The 20,312-nt window shown below is 41.7% G+C and overlaps 1 protein-coding gene across 3 annotated transcripts in view; it reads left to right on the top strand.

Annotated features, from left to right (window-relative positions):
* The window catches only part of EEA1 (early endosome antigen 1), a 71,722-nt gene continuing 51,416 nt past the window's right edge, over positions 7-20,312 (top strand). For 2 of the 3 annotated variants that reach the window (XR_002443180.1, XM_021409413.1), the window contains exons 1-4: positions 7-114; positions 6,051-6,143; positions 8,952-9,074; positions 19,574-19,701. Coding sequence is in view for 2 of the 3 variants with exons in the window: in XM_021409413.1 (XP_021265088.1) it covers positions 91-114; positions 6,051-6,143; positions 8,952-9,074; positions 19,574-19,701 (368 nt within the window). In the remaining variant the exon portion in view is untranslated. The remainder of the gene's footprint in view (positions 115-6,050; positions 6,144-8,951; positions 9,075-19,573; positions 19,702-20,312) is intronic. The other variant, XM_021410195.1, reaches the window with a different exon arrangement.

Here is a 20,312-nt window from a genome sequence, read left to right as displayed (position 1 = left end):
CTCCTGCGGGGCGGGGGCGGCGCAGCGCGGGGCCCCGCGGTTTCCTCTCGGCGTGGCCGCGACCGCCCGGCGGCAACCGGCCCCGCCACCATGTTCAGGCGGATCCTGCAGCGGGTAAGGCGGCACGCTGCGCTTCGCTGGGGCGGCTCCCTCGCTTCCTGGTGCCGACCGGGCTCGGCAGCGGGGTGGGAGGCACCGGCCCGAGCTTCGGCGCTGCCCGGCCCCGCCGCGGGAACGGAGTAGGCCGCGGGGGCGGCCCCGAGCTCCGCCGCCACGGGGTGGGCCCGGCTGGGGGCGGCGGGCGGGCAGAGCTGGGGGCCGCGCCCTTCCCGGGGGCGGAGGGGTCCCCGCCCGCCGCCGGGCTGAGCTCGGAGCCGGGGGCGGATGAGCTCGTAACGCCGGCCGCTACCTGCGGTCTTGTCGGAACTGGCTTTTCTTGCGGGCCCGGCTGGGTGGAAAGCCGGGCTGCGGCGTCTGCACGCGGAGCCTCCTGGCTGCCCGCGGCCGGCGGGGCCGGGCCGCGGCGCGAAGCATCCCCCTCCGTAGGTGGGGGCTGCGCGTGGTGCGCCCCGAGCTTCGTGCGTCCGAGGGACGGGCGGCTGAAACGTGGTGGGAGGAGAAATGTGGGCAGCGGGACCTCGGCGCTGCCCTCATTGAACGTGGCCAGCGTTTAGCTGGGTGCTGACTGCTCTGAGAAGTAACAGGCCTCCAAGGAACGCTGAGATGGTGTACAAAACAGCCTGGGGGAGGTTTGCTCCTATGTGTGAGCAAGCTGAGGTTGTACAGAAGTTTTCGTGCATGGCAAACAACCACCTTTGCTGGGAACTGCAAACAAGTAGCTGTTCCTCTCTGGTTCCCAAAATTACAGGAGTCCAGCAGAACTCATTGCTAACCGAGGCGCTTAGAAGTAAATAGGGAAATGGCAAAACTCGTACATGTGTTTTGAGTGATGCAGATAACTCTGCTTTTGAAAAGTTCCCCTCACAGAAAGCCTCGTGCACTATTGGTAGAAGCAGTGACTGTGTGCGTAGCCTCGTTCGTATCTTTTGACCTACACCTTGCCACTGGCAAAGCATGGCAGTGACTTCTGATGTGCCTTGGTACTAAAAGTGAGCCTTTGGCAGCTGCCAAATTTGCACGTAAAGAGAGTAAGTATTATAACTAGGGGCAGCATTAAAAATAATCAGAATTTCTCAGCACTGAGGTAGTGATTTGTGTGTCGACAGTCCTCCTTTTGGAACTTGCCTTGTGCATCATAAATGTAAGTGGTTTAAAAAAAAAACGAAATAAGAACCAAACGGAACATAGTTTCTCATACATGTGTTTGGTTTATCAGTTGCTAATAGGCAACAGGTGAACTCCTGCATTACACGGCACTTATTGTGGTCTGAAGGGCTGTCTCCAGGCTGGGAAGGAGGAAGGCATTTGCTGCAAAGATGCTCTTTGTAGTTCTAGTCTCTTGAAATTCTGGTTCCTGAAGTTGTAAAACATCCGATATTTCTTTGTATACCTTTCCTGTTCCTGGTGACCCTTTTATTTCCTCCTCAGCTGTAATTTTTGCTTTTAAAAGAGTACTCTTAGTAACTTTGCATGGCATATTTTAAAAATAGAAAATATAACGTGTTTCTTACTACAAAACATCACTCAGTGTTTGAAGTTTGTATTTCCATGCTGTCTTGAACTGGGACCTCCTTTTGGGTCCTTTCCTTGCAAGCTGTTCCTAAATTTTACTTATGTTTTCAATGCAACGTCTCAAAGATCCATCTGTTCTATAAGTTTGCACTTAACAGGTTTGTGGAAAAAAAAATCTTTCATTCAGGCTCTTGCCATTTCTCAGTTTCATGCATCGATCATCATACTGGCCTGGAGAAAAGGCGGTTTGTGCCAATAGAGGTCTGTGTTATGTTCAGTCCTGAAGGCCCTTTGGTTCCAACTGCACACCTAGGCTTTGCAGGTATTTCTGTAGCTGAAGCGGTACAGTTGCCGTTCCTTTTACTCCATCCTCAGGAATGGAGATATTTACTTGTCTGGGATGTGCTGCATCTTGTGCCATACCTATAATTTTCTTCTTTACGCCTATGATTACAGGGCTGGCTAGGCAGCGTGCTCGCTCGGGTGCTCGTGCAGAACTGGTGGCAGGCAGCGAGGGAAGGCTTCATGCTCCATGAACACCACGTCCTTTCATTTAATGGAGTTGTAAAATAGCTGTCACGCTTCTAAAGAAGTAAACAGTACTGCTGTTCTGTATCACAGCATGCTCTGTTTCTGGCATACCTGTTAATTACTGCTAAGTGACAGCCCTGTCAGGTGTGCTCAATTAGATTTACAGTGTTTCCAGTGTTGAAAGTTTTGTATGGGAGCCTTGAGAAGGTGCTGTCTACGAAACATTGGCTGGAAGTGTGGACGTATAAACTGCAGTACAAAGCGTGTCCTCTTCTCAAGAAACTCCCGAAGACAAAGTTTTATTGGAATGTACTTGGGCCATCAAGTCTTTAAGGATAGACTTGAGTAAAACAGAAGGATGGAAAAGGCGCTGAGGATTGTTTGATGACAAGGGCTATGGCTGGCTTGTTTTTCCATTCTTGTGCCTTGGTTTTTGGTTCAGGACCTTAATATGTTTGGGCAGTAGTGCCTTACGTCATATTTCAACCTGCACTGGGGAAGCTATGTAAATCCGTGTTCGTTAAGACGTTCTCAAGGCTTAAAATCTTTTTCAAAGATTTAATTTATTCTGAATTTAAAACCACTGAAAAGAGCGTCACAAGTGAATGGAGTGTAGGTACAGACAGATAAATGACTGTGCAGAAACGACGTGGTAGTGATCCATATTTATACCGTGTCATTTTAATTCATTAGCTCAACTTATTCATTACATTTTCTATTCCTTTTCAGAAAACAAGCTGCAGTCATCGCGCTTTCTCTTGTTAATGATGTTTCTTTATATTAGCTTGAAGTTTTGAGAAAACACAACCAACAACATTATGCAGTTTAGCATAATATTTCCACAACTGTAGTGCTGTAAGTAGAAATGCATGCTTCTCAGCTAAATAAACAAATATAATTCAGACAATTAGGAAGCAAATGCCTTGGATGAGAAACTAATTTTTCATGAGCTCCATGTACAACTTAATGTTATGTTAGAGTACAGAATCCTGTGTGAAGAACTACTCCTTTCTGTGTGATTCATACGTCATTCCTCTGCTCCCCTTATCGCCCAGGGCTTTATTCAGTCAAGAATAATAAAGGTAACTGAAAACAAAGAGCATCACTCTGAGCCTTCCCGGAGTTCACCAAGTGAGCCCATTCGTTATGCTGTTCAATGGGTTGTGATTTATTTTTTAATGGAATGTGGTGTAGCAGTGGTGTGGGAGCCTCGCTTAAATGTGTGTGAATATACTCGATCATGAGATGCTCAGTAAAAGAAAAGTAAAGTCCTACTGTCTCGATCCCCCACTCTTTGGTGAAGAATGTTTAAATTTCAGTGCAGCTTTAGAAGAAATGTTAGTTGCATTGGTGGTCTTAGTCTCCATAACATCCTCCCAAAGGTGTATTGGATTGTATCACTTTGCAAATGGACCCCATTAGTGCGTTTCTCCTGATCTGGGCAGGCACTTAAGACCTTTCTCCTTCCTACTCTTCTTCCTCACGTGTGCCGCTCCCCAGAAAATGCCACCTGTTTGTACTTTCTAAATCTATCTTGAATTACACTTTCTGTTTTGAAGGAAGCACATTGTTTTTTGAATCCTTGAGAGGATTTTACCAGGCACTGTTTGATAATTTCTTTCTCACATGTTACACGTAGTAAGACATGCCGTGTGGTGCATTTTAGTGTGGTTATAGCATGTCTGATGTGTTTTGTAAAGCAAGTACTTTAACGAGCCATGTAATAATAAAACTGTGCTTTATTATAACACCTTTCACCCTGAAGGTTGTAATGATCTCCAATTTGTGGTGCTAAACCAGCAGAACTTCACATGCAGGTCTCATTGTGAAACAGTTCTGTCACTCCATAGCTGGTTAACAGTGCAGTGTAGCGCTGTATGAGACATTATAACGTAAAGTGAAGAAATGTTCTTCTGTCTTAGCAGTCACAGAAGGTTCTTGGTTTTGGGAAGAAGTGGTTCATGCGCTGTACAGCTGTGAGGTATGGCTGAAGTGGAGGTGTGCGCTGCCCGGCCTGGTAGATCGTTAGGCCATCTGCTGCTGTCACTGCCTGGGCTGTCAGCTCCTGTTTGGTTTCTCCTTTAGAATCATCATAGAATCCTGAGTTGGAAGGGACCTCTGAGGGCCATCTGGTTCAACTCCCCTGCAGTGAACAGGGACGCCACTGCTAGATCAGGTTGCCCAGGGCCTGATCCAGCCTTGCCTTGAAAGCCTCCGGGGATGAGGCATCAAACAGAGGGACAGGGCATCAACTATTCTGCTGTCCCAGACTGGGTACCTGAAGGTTCTTCAGTTTTTGGAACTGAAGAGCGGAGCCAGAGGCATCCAGTTGCTGTAAACAATTATTGAAGAAGTGTGTATCTGTTAAAGCTGACACTTTCTCCATTTCAAAGCATCCTGTTTCTGTTTGTGGATGTAGGTATTGGGACATGTAGGGGTTCAGTTTTTCAGCGTTTTTGGGAACAGAAGATCCTCCCTAGCTAATCGCCATACAAGTCCTTTTTATCATCCTTAGATTTCTAAAGCTTTTTGAAAAATTCCTACCAATAAAATTGCTTCTTATATCTTGACATTTCAGTTCCTTTGTGGAAGAAAGCTTTAACACCTTGCTTCAGGTTCCTTTGCATAGATACATGTGTATATGCATCAGAGAATCACCACGGTTGGAAGAGACCTCTAAGGTCATCCAGTCCAACCTTTCACCTATCACCTTTGGATTCTTTGTTCTCACACAAAACAGGCTCACAAATGCAGCCCAGCTTCCTGCTGATGACCCAGAAAAGACTGAAATGGAGAGAGATGTTCCCCTATTACACTTGCTGTCACCAGCTCCCGATAGCTTGATTCTGACACCCTTACTTGCTTCCTATTAGTTCATATGTGGAGCTGTCCTAAAATCTGCATGTGGCTGGGAATTAGTCATTAATCAGTAAATTTGACCTCTTAATTACACTTTTTTTTTTTAATTCGATTACAAGACTGTAATCTATATGAGAGTTTGAAATAGAGCACTCTTTACCAAACATGGCAGGGAAAAGCACTTCAGTTTCAAAGTATGGAGAAGCTTGCATGTTGTAGGTATGTTGTCAATCAGACCGATTGGTCTGAAAAGGAAGGATATATTAAAGAAAATTCTAAAGCAAACTTTTGGAGATACCAAGATTTAAAAATTAAAACTATTTCCTTACTTGTGCCCCCCCGTCTGTCAATTTCCATCTGTATTTTTCAATTTCTATACCTTTAATCCTCCTATATTAGATGAGAAATCCCTTTACAACACTGTGAGTATTTCTGGTTGGGCTGAAGCAGCGTTACTTCATCCCGCTTTCAGCTGTCCTTGTGGAATTAGATAATGAACTTATATTCTCTGTAGAGACTAGGATTGCCTGTCAGTACTGAGGTGATTTATTTGCTGGTGTTTGCTTTGAGAATGGTAACTCTTCTGCCATTGGTCAGGCAGTGGAGTTCTGGAGATGAGTAAAAGAAGCTGCTGCTGAAAATGTTTAGATTGTAATTTCTGATGTTTTCCTCTTGGATAGAGAGAGCTGATTTAACATTACAGTGAGTGATATAAGGGCAGACTTAAACTCAAGTCTTTGTTTTGTGTTGAGCGTTCATAAGAGGAAGCTGTTTAAAATCCTGGCACTTGCATTTGGTGTCTGCATGTTGTTTGATACTTCGAGTGCTTTGAGAGTCTTGGAAAAAAACTATTGTTAAGTGTTGCACTGAAAATTACCTAATTAGTTTGTGAGCTTGTTCATTTCGTTACGCTTGTGGAGGGAAAATACTTCTGTGTTTTAGCAGAGAGGCCTTTGCAAAGGTTACATACCACGCTCTATTAAATACAGGCTGTAGACATTCACTTTGCCCCTCCCTTTCTCTTTCAGACTCCGGGCAGAGTTGGGTCTCAGAGCTCTGATTCCGATTCATCTGCTGCTCCAGGAAATGCCGTGGACGTGAACAATGAAGGCTCCTCCGAGGTACTGTGCACTGATTTGTGGGTCTGGAGTTGTGAGCCTTTTGTCTTCTTGTTTCTGACCCGCAAAGCTGTTGGGCATTCCTTTGGGTGCCGCTCCTAAATAGCAGCTGTTCTGTGTAAATACTCAAAAATGACATTGTCTAAAAATAGGTTCTTATTTAAATAAAAAAGTGAAAATAGACTGTATTTATGTGACTTTTGATTGTTTATCTAAATGATCACAAGCAGTCCTTCCTGTTATCATACACATGAATGATTAAAATGAAAAGCAATAAGATACAAGCTTAACACTCCTCATTTATAAATGCTTAATGAGTTCTGAAAAACAAGGCTTAACGTCTTATCTCACCTGTACTTCCTTTTCACCTTGCTTGTGCTAGATATAATGTATTTTGGGAACTTCCTTCTCCACGGGAAATATCAAATGTGTTGGGTTTTGTTTGGTCTGTGTTCACAAAGCTACCGCTTGTAAGTCCTATCAATTTTTCTAATGTGCTGTATGCCACACTTAGCCACCAGAAAAAGGTGTTATTCTTGCTTCTATCCTATGTTACGATGTCTTTGGATTTACAGTGTTGTCAATTATTAACTTTTAAAAATACACGTTGACTTCTCTGGTTGTTGAAGCTATTTTGTGCTAACGTAGCCTGATTACCTAGCTTGCGAATGTTTCAAGCTTAGCATACAAATGCAGTGCAAGGTTAATTACTCCTGTTACAGCATTAAAGGGAGCAAAGTGCCCTTTCTTACACTGAATGAAGTGTATGATGAGTCAAAAGCTCGTATGTCTGTTATGATAAGTGATAAGAGGACTCCTCACTGTGCTGTTCAAAATTCTAATTGCCTTCCATCTGTGCATCTGCTTATTTCTTAGTTCTCAAAGCTGTATTACCAGACATTGCTTAATTTATTGCTGTATGTCATACATGTCATGCGTTTCTGAGCTTACTATGCATATTTACACTGTCCCTGAGGCAAATAAATATTCTTAAATTGCAGACTGAAATCTCTTTACTATTTTAGTTTACTGCAGCATAGAAATAAGCAATGAGGCGATTGCTTCTTCTGAAAGTTGTAGTATCACTAGTGGGTGTCATGAAGTACCTCAGTACTAATGTAGTGTTGTTTGTTGACATCAGCCATGCTCTCAAAGTGCTGGTGTGTCTGCATTACTGCACCCTTAGTTATTGCTACCCTGCTGAAACTCAAGCCAGACCATTGGCTGTGTCACTTCTGGATGATGCTGTGTAACGTGTAGAAGTATCTTTAGTTATCAGTAATTCCACCGTCAGCTGCATTGCTTACAGATAGTGTGTTCTCTTCAGCATGTGACTTCAAAATCTGATCAAATCTGAATTCTGAAGCTGGTGATGGTTTGTTGCTCCCTGAGATTCATGCATTACAGCATGGAGCTTGAGCCTTTCTCTTGGTTGTGCTTTTCCTGTGCAGCTGGCCTGAGGTGTTTGCTTGCTGAGAACTTTCTCTTAAAAAACAACCCCCCATCGTCAGGCTTTGCAGAGTATTTGCTCTCCTTTATATAGTTATGATCCCTCTTGGTTCTCCAGCGTTGCATAAAACCAAAAAAATCAAATTGCCTTGTTTTCATTCCAGTTTCTTAGCTAGATTTTCTAACTTGTATTGCTATAAGATTCAAATGAATAATTACTAAATCTGAGTAGATTCCCATGTTTTCTACCTCCTTCAAACCAGTTTGAAGTCAGCCCTGAGTTTTGAAAATTGTAATATGAAACAAAAGGAATGAGGGAGGCTGATTACATTAAAACTATTCATTGCTCAGCAAGAGGTAGGCCTGTGTTGGTTCCTCCTGGGGCTGTGTCAGCACCACGGATCACACACAGGCCTGTAATTAACTCTAGGTATATCTTTTATTCACTGTGCAGCCTGACAGAAGGAAAAGTTCGAGGCTGTCCTTCCTTTGTACCTTAGATCCCAGTTCAATGCCATGTGCAGTATAGGGTTGCTAAATATTCCATGTTTGCAAGGTGTTCTCCTGTGAATTACACTTTTGTTAGTGTGGTGTGGCTGTATTGGTCAGACAGGTCTGTCTGAAGACCCCATTATGCAGGTGTCCTGCAGCTACAGCATGGATGGAGAGCCACAGCACGCTGTGCTACGCCCTCCTTTTTCTGGGGTAGAGCATGTCTAAAGCTTCTATTCTTTAGAACCTCACTTAACTTTTGGCTTGGTAAATTCCTGGTGAGCATGCTTAATCCATCTCTCCCATGCCTTTTTTTATTTTTATTTTTTTAATTCTGCCATAAAGGTGCTTCTCTTTCCCTAGGTGAGAATGCCAGCTGGGTGTGCAGTTGCACTCGTGCCTGTGCCTCTTATTCTACTGTAAATTTGCTTACCAATCTACAGAAGTATTTCTGCAGCCTTTGTGACCATCTTGGTCTCTTTCTGTCCTGGATCTGAAAATGCCTGTGGGAAACTGCCTGGTGAATCTGATGTGATGCCTTATAATGGTCCATTCATGACTTGCTATGCAGCACATTCCTCTGTCACATGAAGAGGATCCCAAGGGTGTCTGGAAAAGACTTAATAGTATGCAATGTGGTACCAGGTTTTAACATGTGGTTTAGATTTATTTTCACATTCTTAACTGTTCCTTCTTCTCTTCTTCATGGTATTGATATGTGGTTTGCAAAATTAAATGTCTGAAAGGAAATAGCTGCAGACTTTGCTTTTAGTGATTGTAAGAACCTCCAGCATAAGAATTTGAATGCTATTTGATTCCAAAATCTTCTTGTTTTTATTAGTTCCTTAAAGACAAATATACGTTTCACAGGGCTTCATCTGTCCACTCTGTATGAAAGTGTGTGTAACTCCTACTGATCTGTCTGAACATTACCAGAATGAACACATGGGGACAGAAGGAAGACAGGAGCTTCGTGACCTTCCAGCTGTTACTGTGGGTCTTGTTTATTTTGTTTCAATAGCTTTGGTGATGGGCTGTTTTAAATGAACGTACATCTTTTCTCGTGGCTTGGATATCAGCTTTTTAAAAGAGTGTTTATTTTGATTCCTCTTTAAAAAATAGTTGATCTCTTTGCAAGATTCAAAAGCACACATTCAGTAGAAGAATTCGTTTAACTCTCCAGTTTGCAATTATGTCTCACATGAAACGTTCCCAGTATTAGGAGGCTTACATTTACTCATGTATTCCTACTGAACAGCTCCTACTTGTTTTTCTTGTAAGCTGAGCTTACATTATTTGATATATTGCACTTCAGACTCAGGTTCCTTATAAATATAGTACTAGATCTGATTTAAGATTTTGTTAGCTAACATTTTAAAGCAAATTTCTAGAGGGAGACTGATATATTGTGTAAAGGATGGAGCTGAAGATAAAGATTTCAAACGTATTTTAAAACCTTTTTTTTCTTGAACATTTTAGAGCTTTATAGGTGGGGAAAAAAAACGCACGCATACACACAAAAAAAAGAAAGAAAAATCCACAACATTTTATCAAAAATGTTTTATATCCCTGACAAAATGCGAAGGCTATTTGAATTAGTAGGCTTTAAGTAGAAGTAGTGCACTTGTAAATTCTTCCAATTTTGGAGTGCAGAATGTAAAATAGATAGCCTTCAGCTATCTAATTGATTCCCTAACCCTAACCCCCCCCCCCCCATGAACATTTGAATTTAACTTCTAGGAGCAGGTAGCATCCCATGCACTAAATGATCTTGAATTGAGATAACACTATTTTACATTCTTTCTGCTGATGTTACTTCTGAGTTTTGGAATCTGTTTATTCATAGCTGTATGAATGAGGAAAAGGATCTGGGGGTGCTGGTCAACAGCCAGCTGAACTTGAGCCAGCAATGTGCCCAGGTGGCCAAGAAGGCCAGCGGCATCCTGGCTTCTATCAGAAATAGTGCAGTCAGCAGGAGCAGGGAGGTGATTGTCCCCTTGTACTCTGCACTGGTGAGGCTGCACATCAATCACTGTGTTCAGTTTTGGGTCTCTCACTACAAGAAAGTGGAGACCCTGGAGTGTGTTCAGAGAAGGGCAGCGCAGCTGTGAAGGGTCTGGAGCACAAGTGTTATGGAGAGCGGCTGAGGGAACTGGGGTGGTTTCGTTTTGAGAAGAGGAGGCTTGGGGAGACATTATTGCTCTCTGCAATGACCTGAAAGGAGACTGTAGCAAGGTAGGGGTTGGTCTCTTCTGCTGGGTAACAGTGATAGGATGAGGGGTAATGGCCTTGAGTTGTGCCAGAGGAGGTTCAAGTTGGGTGTTAGGAAAAATGTCTTCTCAGAAAGAGCGGTGATGATCTGGCACAGGCTGCCAAGGGAAGTGGTGGGGTGACCATCTCTGGAGGTGTTTGAGAACCGTGTGGGTGTGGCACTGAGTGGCATGGTGGTGTTGGGTTGACAGTTGGACTTGGTGATGTTAGAGGTCTTTTCCAACCTTTATGATTCTATGATTAACTCTTCAGTGCCACTTATTCAAGCAAAGACCTGTAGTGCTGTGTTTATGGTCACGTTGCCTTTATTTTTCAGTTTTCTGGTCACTGTGCAAGTGCCTTATGTGGTTAAGCTGTGGCTTACAGTGACAGATTGAGGCATTCCTGATGCACTGGTATCAATAGATACTGTGATGTGAGCCGTTAGAGATCATAGAATCATAGTATGCCCTGGGTTGAAAGGAACCTCAAAGAGCATCCAGTTTCAACCCCCCTGCCTTGGACAGGGTCGCCAACCACTAGACCAGGCTGCCCCAGAGCCACATCCAACCTGGCCTTGAATGCCTCCAGGGATGGGGCATCTACAGCCTCTCTGGGCACTCTGTTCCTGTGCGTCACCACCCTCTGAGTGAAAAACTTCCTCCTTATATCTACCCTAAATCTCCCCTGTCTCAGTTTAAAAGCATTCCCCCTTGTCCTATCACTAGGACTGAGATGGCTTGATACCCAAAGAATGACTCTTTCATATAACTTGGGCAATTTTTAATACAGGTTTGTGGAGTTGACTGTAGCTTCTTGCCCACTTTGAGATTTTGTTTTTCAATCATCAGTTACTTCTATTTGACGGCATCACATTACATTACAAAATTCTGTGCATGAAATACAAATTCATTTGTTCCTGACTGAAACATCTAAAGCTGTGTTTTTGGTTCAACGATTCAGAAAAGAGGTGAGAAACAAAGAATACTAATACAGGTGGAGTTTTTAATCAGTTTCGTCTATTATATTAGTGTTCATAGAAGCACTGACAAAGTGGGGCATCTGCTAATCATTATCAGTGCCAGTATGTAAAGTTTAATATATTGGACTACCGAGAAGCTGATAGTTTGTATTTGTTGATGGGAAATGATAGTTTGTAGTTATAACAAGCGCATCTTGATTCTGAAACAGCAACGCCTGTCACTCTTCACTGTGTCTGTGCCATTCCTGAGGCAGTGTTATAAGAAGAGTATAATCTGCTATCAGTGCCATCTGCTATCAGTGTCATCTTTTGCAGCAGACATACAAAACATTGCTGACTTCTGCTTACTTAGACTGATGTATGGGCTTCTATGACTTGCTGATACTACTGTGGAAAGCTCAAGTACAGTTTGCTGGAAACAGTGCGGAAGAAGCTCCTGAGTTCATGTTTTTTTTTTTTTGCCAGTGCATTGTCCTCAAATGTAGAGAAAGGAAACATTGCAAAGTCAGTGTTTAGTCTCAAGTTGTGTGACCCAAAAAAATGTTTCTTCATTGACGAAAGCACCGGTACCTTGCTTTTAAGTTTGCCTATTGCTTTCTTCCCTAACCCCTAACCTCTCCTTTGCTGATACGTGCTCCCTGCTGATCAACATTGTAGTAACTCAGGTCACTTATCACTTTGTTCTCCTTGCCTTTTCCTCCCTCTGTAGTCCACGCAGGGAGGGCTGGTGCTATTCTTCAAGGAAGGTGTCCCCTCCCAGAGCTTCTGAGTGTGTCTGATAGCCTGCTGCAGGAAAGGAGACTCAACACTCACCTGGAGATTTAATTGTGATCTTTCTCTTAAATAGCTCTCCTTGTGGTCCTTCTTTTTCAAACTAGGGATTGCACCATATGATAAGTGGTTAAAATAACAGTGAGATATTTTTCCCCATTCCTCAAGCACTGAAGGAAGCTTACCTTAAAAATTGAAGGCGTACTCAGCTGCAGGAACAGGCACCATCCCAGCCAGGAACATTGTTCCCCAACTTTTATATATAATGTTGTCACTAACAAAAGCTGCATGGTTTGCTCTGCTTTCTTTTTCCTAAAGGAATGACACATTTCTAAACTGTTTCTTCCATTTCGCTGCTGTCTCTTTTGGACATTGATGATGTTTAAACAGTAAGTCAGAGAGGCATAATTTCACACTTCCCAGTTTCTCCAGAAGCATCCAGAAAACCACTGTGTGGTACTCCTGCCATGTTTAGAATATATTGGCCATTAATGTCTATTGTTTTAGCTTCAGTGTGGGTAAACCTAAGGCAATATTTAACAGTTCATTTGAGTTATTTTTGTGTCTTCATAGATGCTTAGTAAATACACATTTCTCAGCTAATACAAACAAAACATGAAGTTGTGTTCTGAATAGGCTTTTTTATAGCATTTTGCCTAGAGTGTAGTTTGGAATACTAAATTTGCAAAAATGTTTTTTGTTTGTTTGAAAATACTTTGTTGTTCTTGATTTTTTTTTCCTATTTGTCTCTTATCTCAATTGATTACACCTTCTTTTTTTATGGATACCCTTGGAATGTTGCAGACTGCTCCCCCCCCTCCCCCCCCAGAGCTTTAATGCCTACACAGTATTTTATGAATCCTCTTTGGCTACTCTTTCAGTTGCTTCTCTTGATGCTACTTGCCTGCTTTGCACTGGAACAAAAGTCATTGGCTCAGCTACATTAGTACATTAGTTTTCTGAAGTGTCTGAGCAATCCTAAGACAGTGAAGAATTGGAGATACTGATCTGATTTGACTTGGCTGTGTGATGCCACTTTCTTTTAAGAAGCAGGGAATCCACTGAATTAGAATTTCTAATTCATGACAAAACTGTAGTCTTGTAGGTTGTGACAGAAGTGTAGTCTTACTCATCAATAGTAATAAAAACAGAAGAGAACCAAACTAGAAATTATGCTGGTTCTATTCTTGTCAAGAAGAATCCAGCCGCTTTTTTGGAAAGACATTGTCTGCAATATGTTACAAAATAAACTGTAGCAAGGTACCCCTTTTCTTTTTGATCAGAAAGTTAAATATTTGCTGTACAGTTGAGATGGATGGTGGGTCTTAGTTATCAGAAATGTGACTTTTAAAGATACTTTTCTAATAATTAAATAGAGGTGTCATCTCAGGAAGCTACTGTCATTGTGTACGTAAGGAGTTGTTTTTCTGGTAGAAGCATGGAAAAAAATTTGTCAACAGTATTCTTCTTTGAAGAATATATAAAGGAAGTGACCTTATTTATTCTTTCACTAAAAATATCCCATATATATATATATTAATCAATATGTCAGACTTCTGAAATAGATTACAGGTGTGGTCTAGCCCTTGCACTCGAGGCAGGCAATTGAATCTGCTTCTGAGAACTTCCTGAGGATTTAGCTAATTGCTTCAGGGTGCAGGATTTAAAGCAATTGCTTTAAATCACCCTGTAGCTGAAGGATATCTGAGTTTTAGTTTAGAGTTACTATTTGAATGCTGGTGAAACCATGTATCTGGAAAGGTTGTGAAGGTTCAGCTTCAGTGGAAAAACATCAACAGTGAATTTAGAATCTTCCCAAATAATGGTCACACTTAAAAACTATCATCAGCTCCAGGGGGATGGTTATGCCTCTGAGCATGTGAATGTGCTCTTGAACTTTCTGTTTTAAATGTGCTTAATGTTGTTCAGAGCATCAGCTTGCTGTACTGATATGTTTGTGAAAAGGCTATAAGCGTACCTTTGAATTCTGAGACACTTTCAAACATAGATGATGACTGGTAACATTACAGCTTTGGACTTGAATCCTAGCTATCACTTTTTGTTTGTGTGATTCACTGTAAACAGACTGTAAACTTAAGTGCTGGCACAGTATTTCGGGAAGGTCAAAGATGAAGCCAGGGAACTCAAATGTATGTAAACCTGGTCATGTAAATGGCAACACTGGATTGGACTGAGCTGTCCCATAGTATGTATATGGTGGACTATTTTCTCATCCTTTTTGTATGGTAAAAGTAGCTATTATACAGTGGTTCTTTTTTTGTTCCTTATTTTTTGTTCACCACAGTACTTAAATATTTTCCGAGAAGAGTGTTTATGGAACAAAATTGGCTTCTCAGTGGAAAATAGCAAAGTTCCTTGGTTCTTTAAGCTTGTCTCATGATGTAATTGCTGGGATAAAAATGCAAGACTTTGCAGAAGTTCTGTTTGTATTAGCAAATCGAGCTTCTTGTCCACTCTTCACTTTATATGGCTCTCTACCACAGGCAGCTGTAGGTCAGTGGTAATTAGAGCAGTCATTTGTTCAGTTCTATGCAGTGTTAAAATGGGGTTGGAGGACAGAATAGGCAGTCATCCCATTTTTAAACAAAATGCTAAGGAAGCTGGGTAGTTATATCTGTGACTTCCAAACTTGACTGAGGTTCCTTCTCTCTTGTATTCCAATTCCATAAGCAAATCTGTATAAGCTGTTTTGCCCATGGGACTGTCTCTAAAGAAGTGGTGGCCCCTTTCTACCAGCTAGCTCCAGTTTTAATTTGTGAAAAAGAAGCCTAAAGTAATCTGTGTTTCACTCATTAATTACGTAAGACGAGATTTCATATTAGCCCTACAAAGACTATTTCAGTAAAGCTCTAGAAAATAGAACAGTTGGTAAGTGCTTAGATTTAGATTTAAGGAGTATGTATGCAGATGCTTTAAGCTCCATTTCTCAGTGATGGAGTCTGGGGAGCTCATTTGCTGACCCTCCTTACATTGTATGTGTTTATTAGGTCAGCTGCTGAGTTGCTTGCTCCATTAACTGTATCCAATAGTTCTCCACTGACAACAATTGGAGAGTTAGACACCTACATGGAGATTAAAAGAAAAAAATAAAAAGAAAATTAAAGCTGCATGCTAAAGCCTTCTGCTTGTTGAAGAAATATATTTGAATATCTTCAATTTTCTTTGCTAGTGAGTGGGGAAATTATTTCTGCTGTAAATGTGTTGTCACAACACACAACTTGATGTTCACATCAGGTTTGTGCAGAATGATGAGGAAAAACATTTAAAAGAAAGGTAATATTCTGATAAAGCTTAAATTTTCATTATATTTTTACTTTCCTCCCTCATCAGTCCTAGTGAGTAATAGGAGGAGAAGCCAGAGAAGCAGAAGCCATTTAGCCCTTTACATGAACTCTATTTGTAAACTCTTTCTGAATCACTTCTAAAATGACTGAGGATTAAGAGGACTCTGTGGCAGGCTGCAGTCAGTCTGGTAGCACACAGTGTGCTGAGTCCATGCCCCAGCTCTTGCTGAGGATTGTTTCTGGGTGGGAGTCCAAGATTCCTTGAACAGTTAATAGCCCTGTAAATTATATTGGTCCAGTAAAAAGAAATATGGTAGCTCTTGTTGCAAGAGTTTGCTTCCAGTGCTGCTTTTAGTATCCAGGCTCACTTCCCAAAAGGTGCTGTATTAATGATTTGTAAGAACATTAATGTTACCCGAAAGGAGACATTTACCTCATATGCCTTTTAGGAGAGGGAGCATTGAGAAGCCTAACTTTATCAGGTCTGAATGTAAATCTTAACTATTAGAAGAATGTTTGTAGCCATTTTTCCCCTCTACGGGCTTGCTCGTAAGTCTTGGCAGAGGCAAATAAAGAATCCTCTGGTACTTCCGCGGAGTCCAAGATCATTGGCAAAATTTGTCATTCTAACTCAAACTGAGGCAAGACACCTTCCTACACAGCTTCTACCTAGCAATGTCTGTTCTGCTCTGACTGAAACTTACCTGTTTTGAAGTCTGCACTGCGGAAGACCTCTCCTGCGGAGAGCAGTGTGGAGGTGCTGGGTGCTGAAGCAGAAAATTGGGATTTGAAATTAGTGTCTCATTCTCATTGGAGTGCCTTGACCAGTGGGTCAGACACTGCTATGAGCTGTAAATTGCGTGCTGATTCCTGGTGGACTGGTTGTGTACGTGTATGGTATTTTGGTTTGGACTTGTTTTCTTTTCTAATATTCTTGCTTTGTCTTGCTTCAGAAGGTCGGTGGTGATCTTAAAAACTCTTTCATGATAAGAACTCGTGCGTATGGTGGTTGTCTTTTTATTTAATTGACATTTCCTGATGGAAAGATCTCTGTATATAAAAACAAAAACCATCCTTCAACTTTTTTGGGGCTCTTTTCTCCTTAAATAAAGCAGAAGATTTTGTACAATTAGAAACATCTGCTGGGAAATTACAAGTTACAGTGCAGCACTGCAGGGGTCGTAGGTGATATCTTTGCTTTTATGAAATGAAGATTATTAAATGCCTTTCACTTCTCTGTGGTTGTGCTGTACTTTATGCAAAGTAACTTGTAAATGTGTTTTTAAATGAAATTTACCACATGTCTCTTGGCAAATACAGCCTTTTGAAAGGTGTAATTGTGCACATTATATATGGTAGCTTTCTTCTTTGAATACAAGAGCAGTGCTTATTCTCTAAAAGAGTCTGTTAAGGAAGCCACGTGTAGACTTACTGGAATGGAGACCTCCCTGCCCTCCTCCTCTGTTGAGGGGAGCATTATATCTCATGGTAGTAACCGTGCCATCTCCTCATTATCCAGAGTGTTAACCTGATACAGGACTATGCATCTTGCACTTGATATAATTCCTGGAAACAAAAATTCTCACAAGATTTAAGCATGAGCCATCAGTTTTCCTTCTTTTTCTCACATGTTCATCTTTAAATTAATACAGTATACTTTTGCACATTTTCAAAATGCATTTCAAGACAATGCTGAGAAATGGTTTTTCCTTAAAGTGCAACTATAAAAAAAAAGTGAGAGAGACCCACCACCCTAAACACTATTCTCCCCCGGGGCTAATAGTGGCAGGATAGCTGTATGCTTCTGTATGTTACCAGATAGGGCCTGGAGAGGTCCTGCTGGTTCTGTCCCCTTACTGTAAGGAGACCTGGATTATTATTCAGCTGTTGGCTTTGACTTAGGCAGTGTTATCACGCTACAAGAAGCAATCTGGGCCTGGGTATACAGACTTGAGAGCTGCCGTAGGAGCCCATGTTTTTGCCCACCCCGCTTCTGCAAGCAGCAGGAATGCTGTTGCTTTCCACGACAAAATGCCCCTTTGCAGAAGGGTAATGTCTCACTCAGAGCTTGCGATTCAGACCTACAGCAAATGCTGTGTTTGTGTGAGGGTGTGTGTGGGGGTTGTAACCCAGTGCTGACTCCAGCAGTGCCAGGTCCCTTAGAGTGAGGCTGGCCTAGTCACGGTGGTGCAGAGCAGGGGCTGCAGCCAGTGGTGATGCTCTGTACCCTGCCCATGTGGGAAGAAGGTGGTTTCAGTTAGGACGACAAGGTTTTGCTATGCTTCCTCCCTTGCTAGTGACAGCAAAGCTGCCACCAGAGCAGGAGCTCCACCCTCCAGGGGCTCAGTGGTAGCCCGGTCCTTTGCTGGGCAACTAGCTTCTGCCCTCTCGTCCTTGCCACCACTGCAGTCAGTTCTGCCTGAATTTCTGGGGCATCTTGGGCTGGCTTTGGCTGATGGTGACACAGGTGATTGATTGCTGTCCCTTGGGCTAATTGGGAATGTAATCTACTCTTTCCTCTTCTCCAGGGCCTGTCTTGCCATAGAATAAAACCCAACCACACACCAAAGAAAAAAAAAAACAACACAAACACAAGCATAAGAAAAGACTGCTCTTTAAATGGGAAGAAATAAAGGGCAAAAGGAAGGAAAGGACCAAGCAATTTTCTACAGTTGCTCTTTCCAGATGCTCTTACTTGTGCAGTGAGGAATGTCCTGCTTTTCTCTGTGGGCTGCAGACCTTCCCGTCACGGGGAAACTGAGCAGCAGGCTGGGAATTGCTTGGCAACGTTTCACCCAGAGAGGGCTTCTGTTGCAGTGGTGCCGAATGAGTCTGTCCGCTTTCAGCTGCTAGTTAAAATACACTCCTTGCTTTTTGACAGCTTCTGTAGTTCGCTGCCACTGCTATTTGCTAGGAATTGTCTGGAATTTCCCTCTGGTACTTTCACTGCATTCAGATAAACGTTATTGAGAACTTAGCAGTTCATTTGTCTTTCCGTACCCATGTTGTTATGTGCACTCGTGTATGAGTTACTTGTTTAATCCAGAATGAAACCATACAGATCGCTTCTGGAAATAATAAATGGTTGTTAAAGGTAAATGCCTGTTGTCTTTTGATAGAGTATACTGTTTTCTTTAACAAAGTTGTACTAAAATTAGTCTTCCATGTGGTATGTGCTGGATTTTACAAGTAACTATATTTAATTATTAATTTCTTAAAACGTTAAATGGATAACAGTTAGAAAGTTTCTGTTTGGTGCTTTGGAGTGTCAGCCATGTTTGAATTCCTGAGCTTGACAGTTCTCTTGGATTGAATCCATGCAAATATTTGGTTATTTAGGTCTAAGCAACCAAGCACGAGGTTCTCTTTACACAGTCTGGCATCATAAGGAGCCTTTAATGTAAGACTAAATTGTTTACTTTCACTCTAAAATTCCTTTGTCTTGCCACTCTAGTGCATGTTGTCTATAACGTAAATGAGAATTAGGCTGGCAGCAGGCATGATAACCAAGTGAGTGAAGAACCGTAACCAAGTCCAGCCTGTAGAAGCAGATTGCTCTGGTAAAATGAGATGGATGATACTTCTGATAAGTGGCAGTTTAGACACTCCACAGATGTTTAGAGGTGCATAACATTAACAGTTTTCATGTGGCTGTGTGCTAGTGGGTGGCATGGTGGTATTGCTTTGCTAAGTTTGTTCTGGTAAGCTTGCAGCAAGTATTCTGGATTGAAAGAAGGTGACTTCTTCAGGCTGTAGAGGTGTGATTTCCTTGAGTTAGCATTTCAATGAATTCCATTTACTAATTCATTATATGCAAGGTAAAAAGTGTTTCTTAATCTCCTGGCCCTTACTAAAATCAGTAGCCTAAATGTGGTGGTAATTGCAATGCAACCCTTCTAAATTACTGTTTTGCTAAATAAGTACTTTGTTACTAATGTGTAATGCTACTGGAAAAAAAAAGCCCAACACTGAACAATATGAATTTTACAGACATTTTCTAAATTTCTAACCGCTAGAGCTGTTATCAGATCAATAAATTCGTAGTATGAATCTTTAAAGAATAAAAATTGTATCTGCTGCCTTTTAGATATACAAACATCATTTAGATTGAGATGGAAAAAATCAGATTTCGCTTCTCACATGCTTTTTTTTTTTTTCTTTTCCCTCTCTCCTTTTTATAATAGGGATTTATCTGTCCTCTGTGTATGAAGTCTCATGGATCAGCTGAGGAGCTGTTCAAGCACTATGAAGCAGTTCATAATTCTGGCATCGATTCAACTCGTGGAGGGGAAGGTCATCTGTCACCGGAAAGGTGGAACATTACTCATTTGTGCTTGTGCTTTCCTGTCAGTGTTGAGTTGCTTCTTCTTACACTGAAGGCTGTGTTAATTTGAACACTTAATTACATAGTGAAGTATTTAAATGTTCATATCCCATTTCCAACTAAAATTAAAAAGCAGCTTGAAACTTAGATTGACTGATATTGATATGGCAGTAAATGAAAGTCAGTTGTTCATGTTTTTATTGTTAATTCCATCAACGTTTTCTCATGCATCTGAGAATGTATTGTAAAAAACTGGAATGATTTTTACAAGTGTGGCAAAAAAATATTGGTTCGTTCTGATTTGCGGCATTGTGCTGAAATTTCATCTTTTGAGCATGGGGAGGGACAACCCTAAAGATAGAGGAGAGACATGATTTTGTCTCTTGGTGGTTTACCTTCTGCATAACTGTAACATCAGTTTTCATCTGAATAGATTCCCTTATCACCTAGTTATTTGCAAATCTGAGAAGTCTCTGTGTCTGTGTCACTGTATCACCTTTCCATGTTCCAGAAACTCCATCCTCATTTGCAGAAATCTTCTCTAATTTATTTTAACTCTTTGATCAAAAGCATTTTGTTAAGTATGTTCCTGTGAAACA

The sequence above is a fragment of the Numida meleagris genome, chromosome 1, assembly GCF_002078875.1.
Source record: "Numida meleagris isolate 19003 breed g44 Domestic line chromosome 1, NumMel1.0, whole genome shotgun sequence".
Lineage (NCBI taxonomy): Eukaryota > Metazoa > Chordata > Aves > Galliformes > Numididae > Numida > Numida meleagris.
Note: the sequence above shows the minus strand (reverse complement) of the source record. Positions and strands in the feature narration are given on the sequence as shown.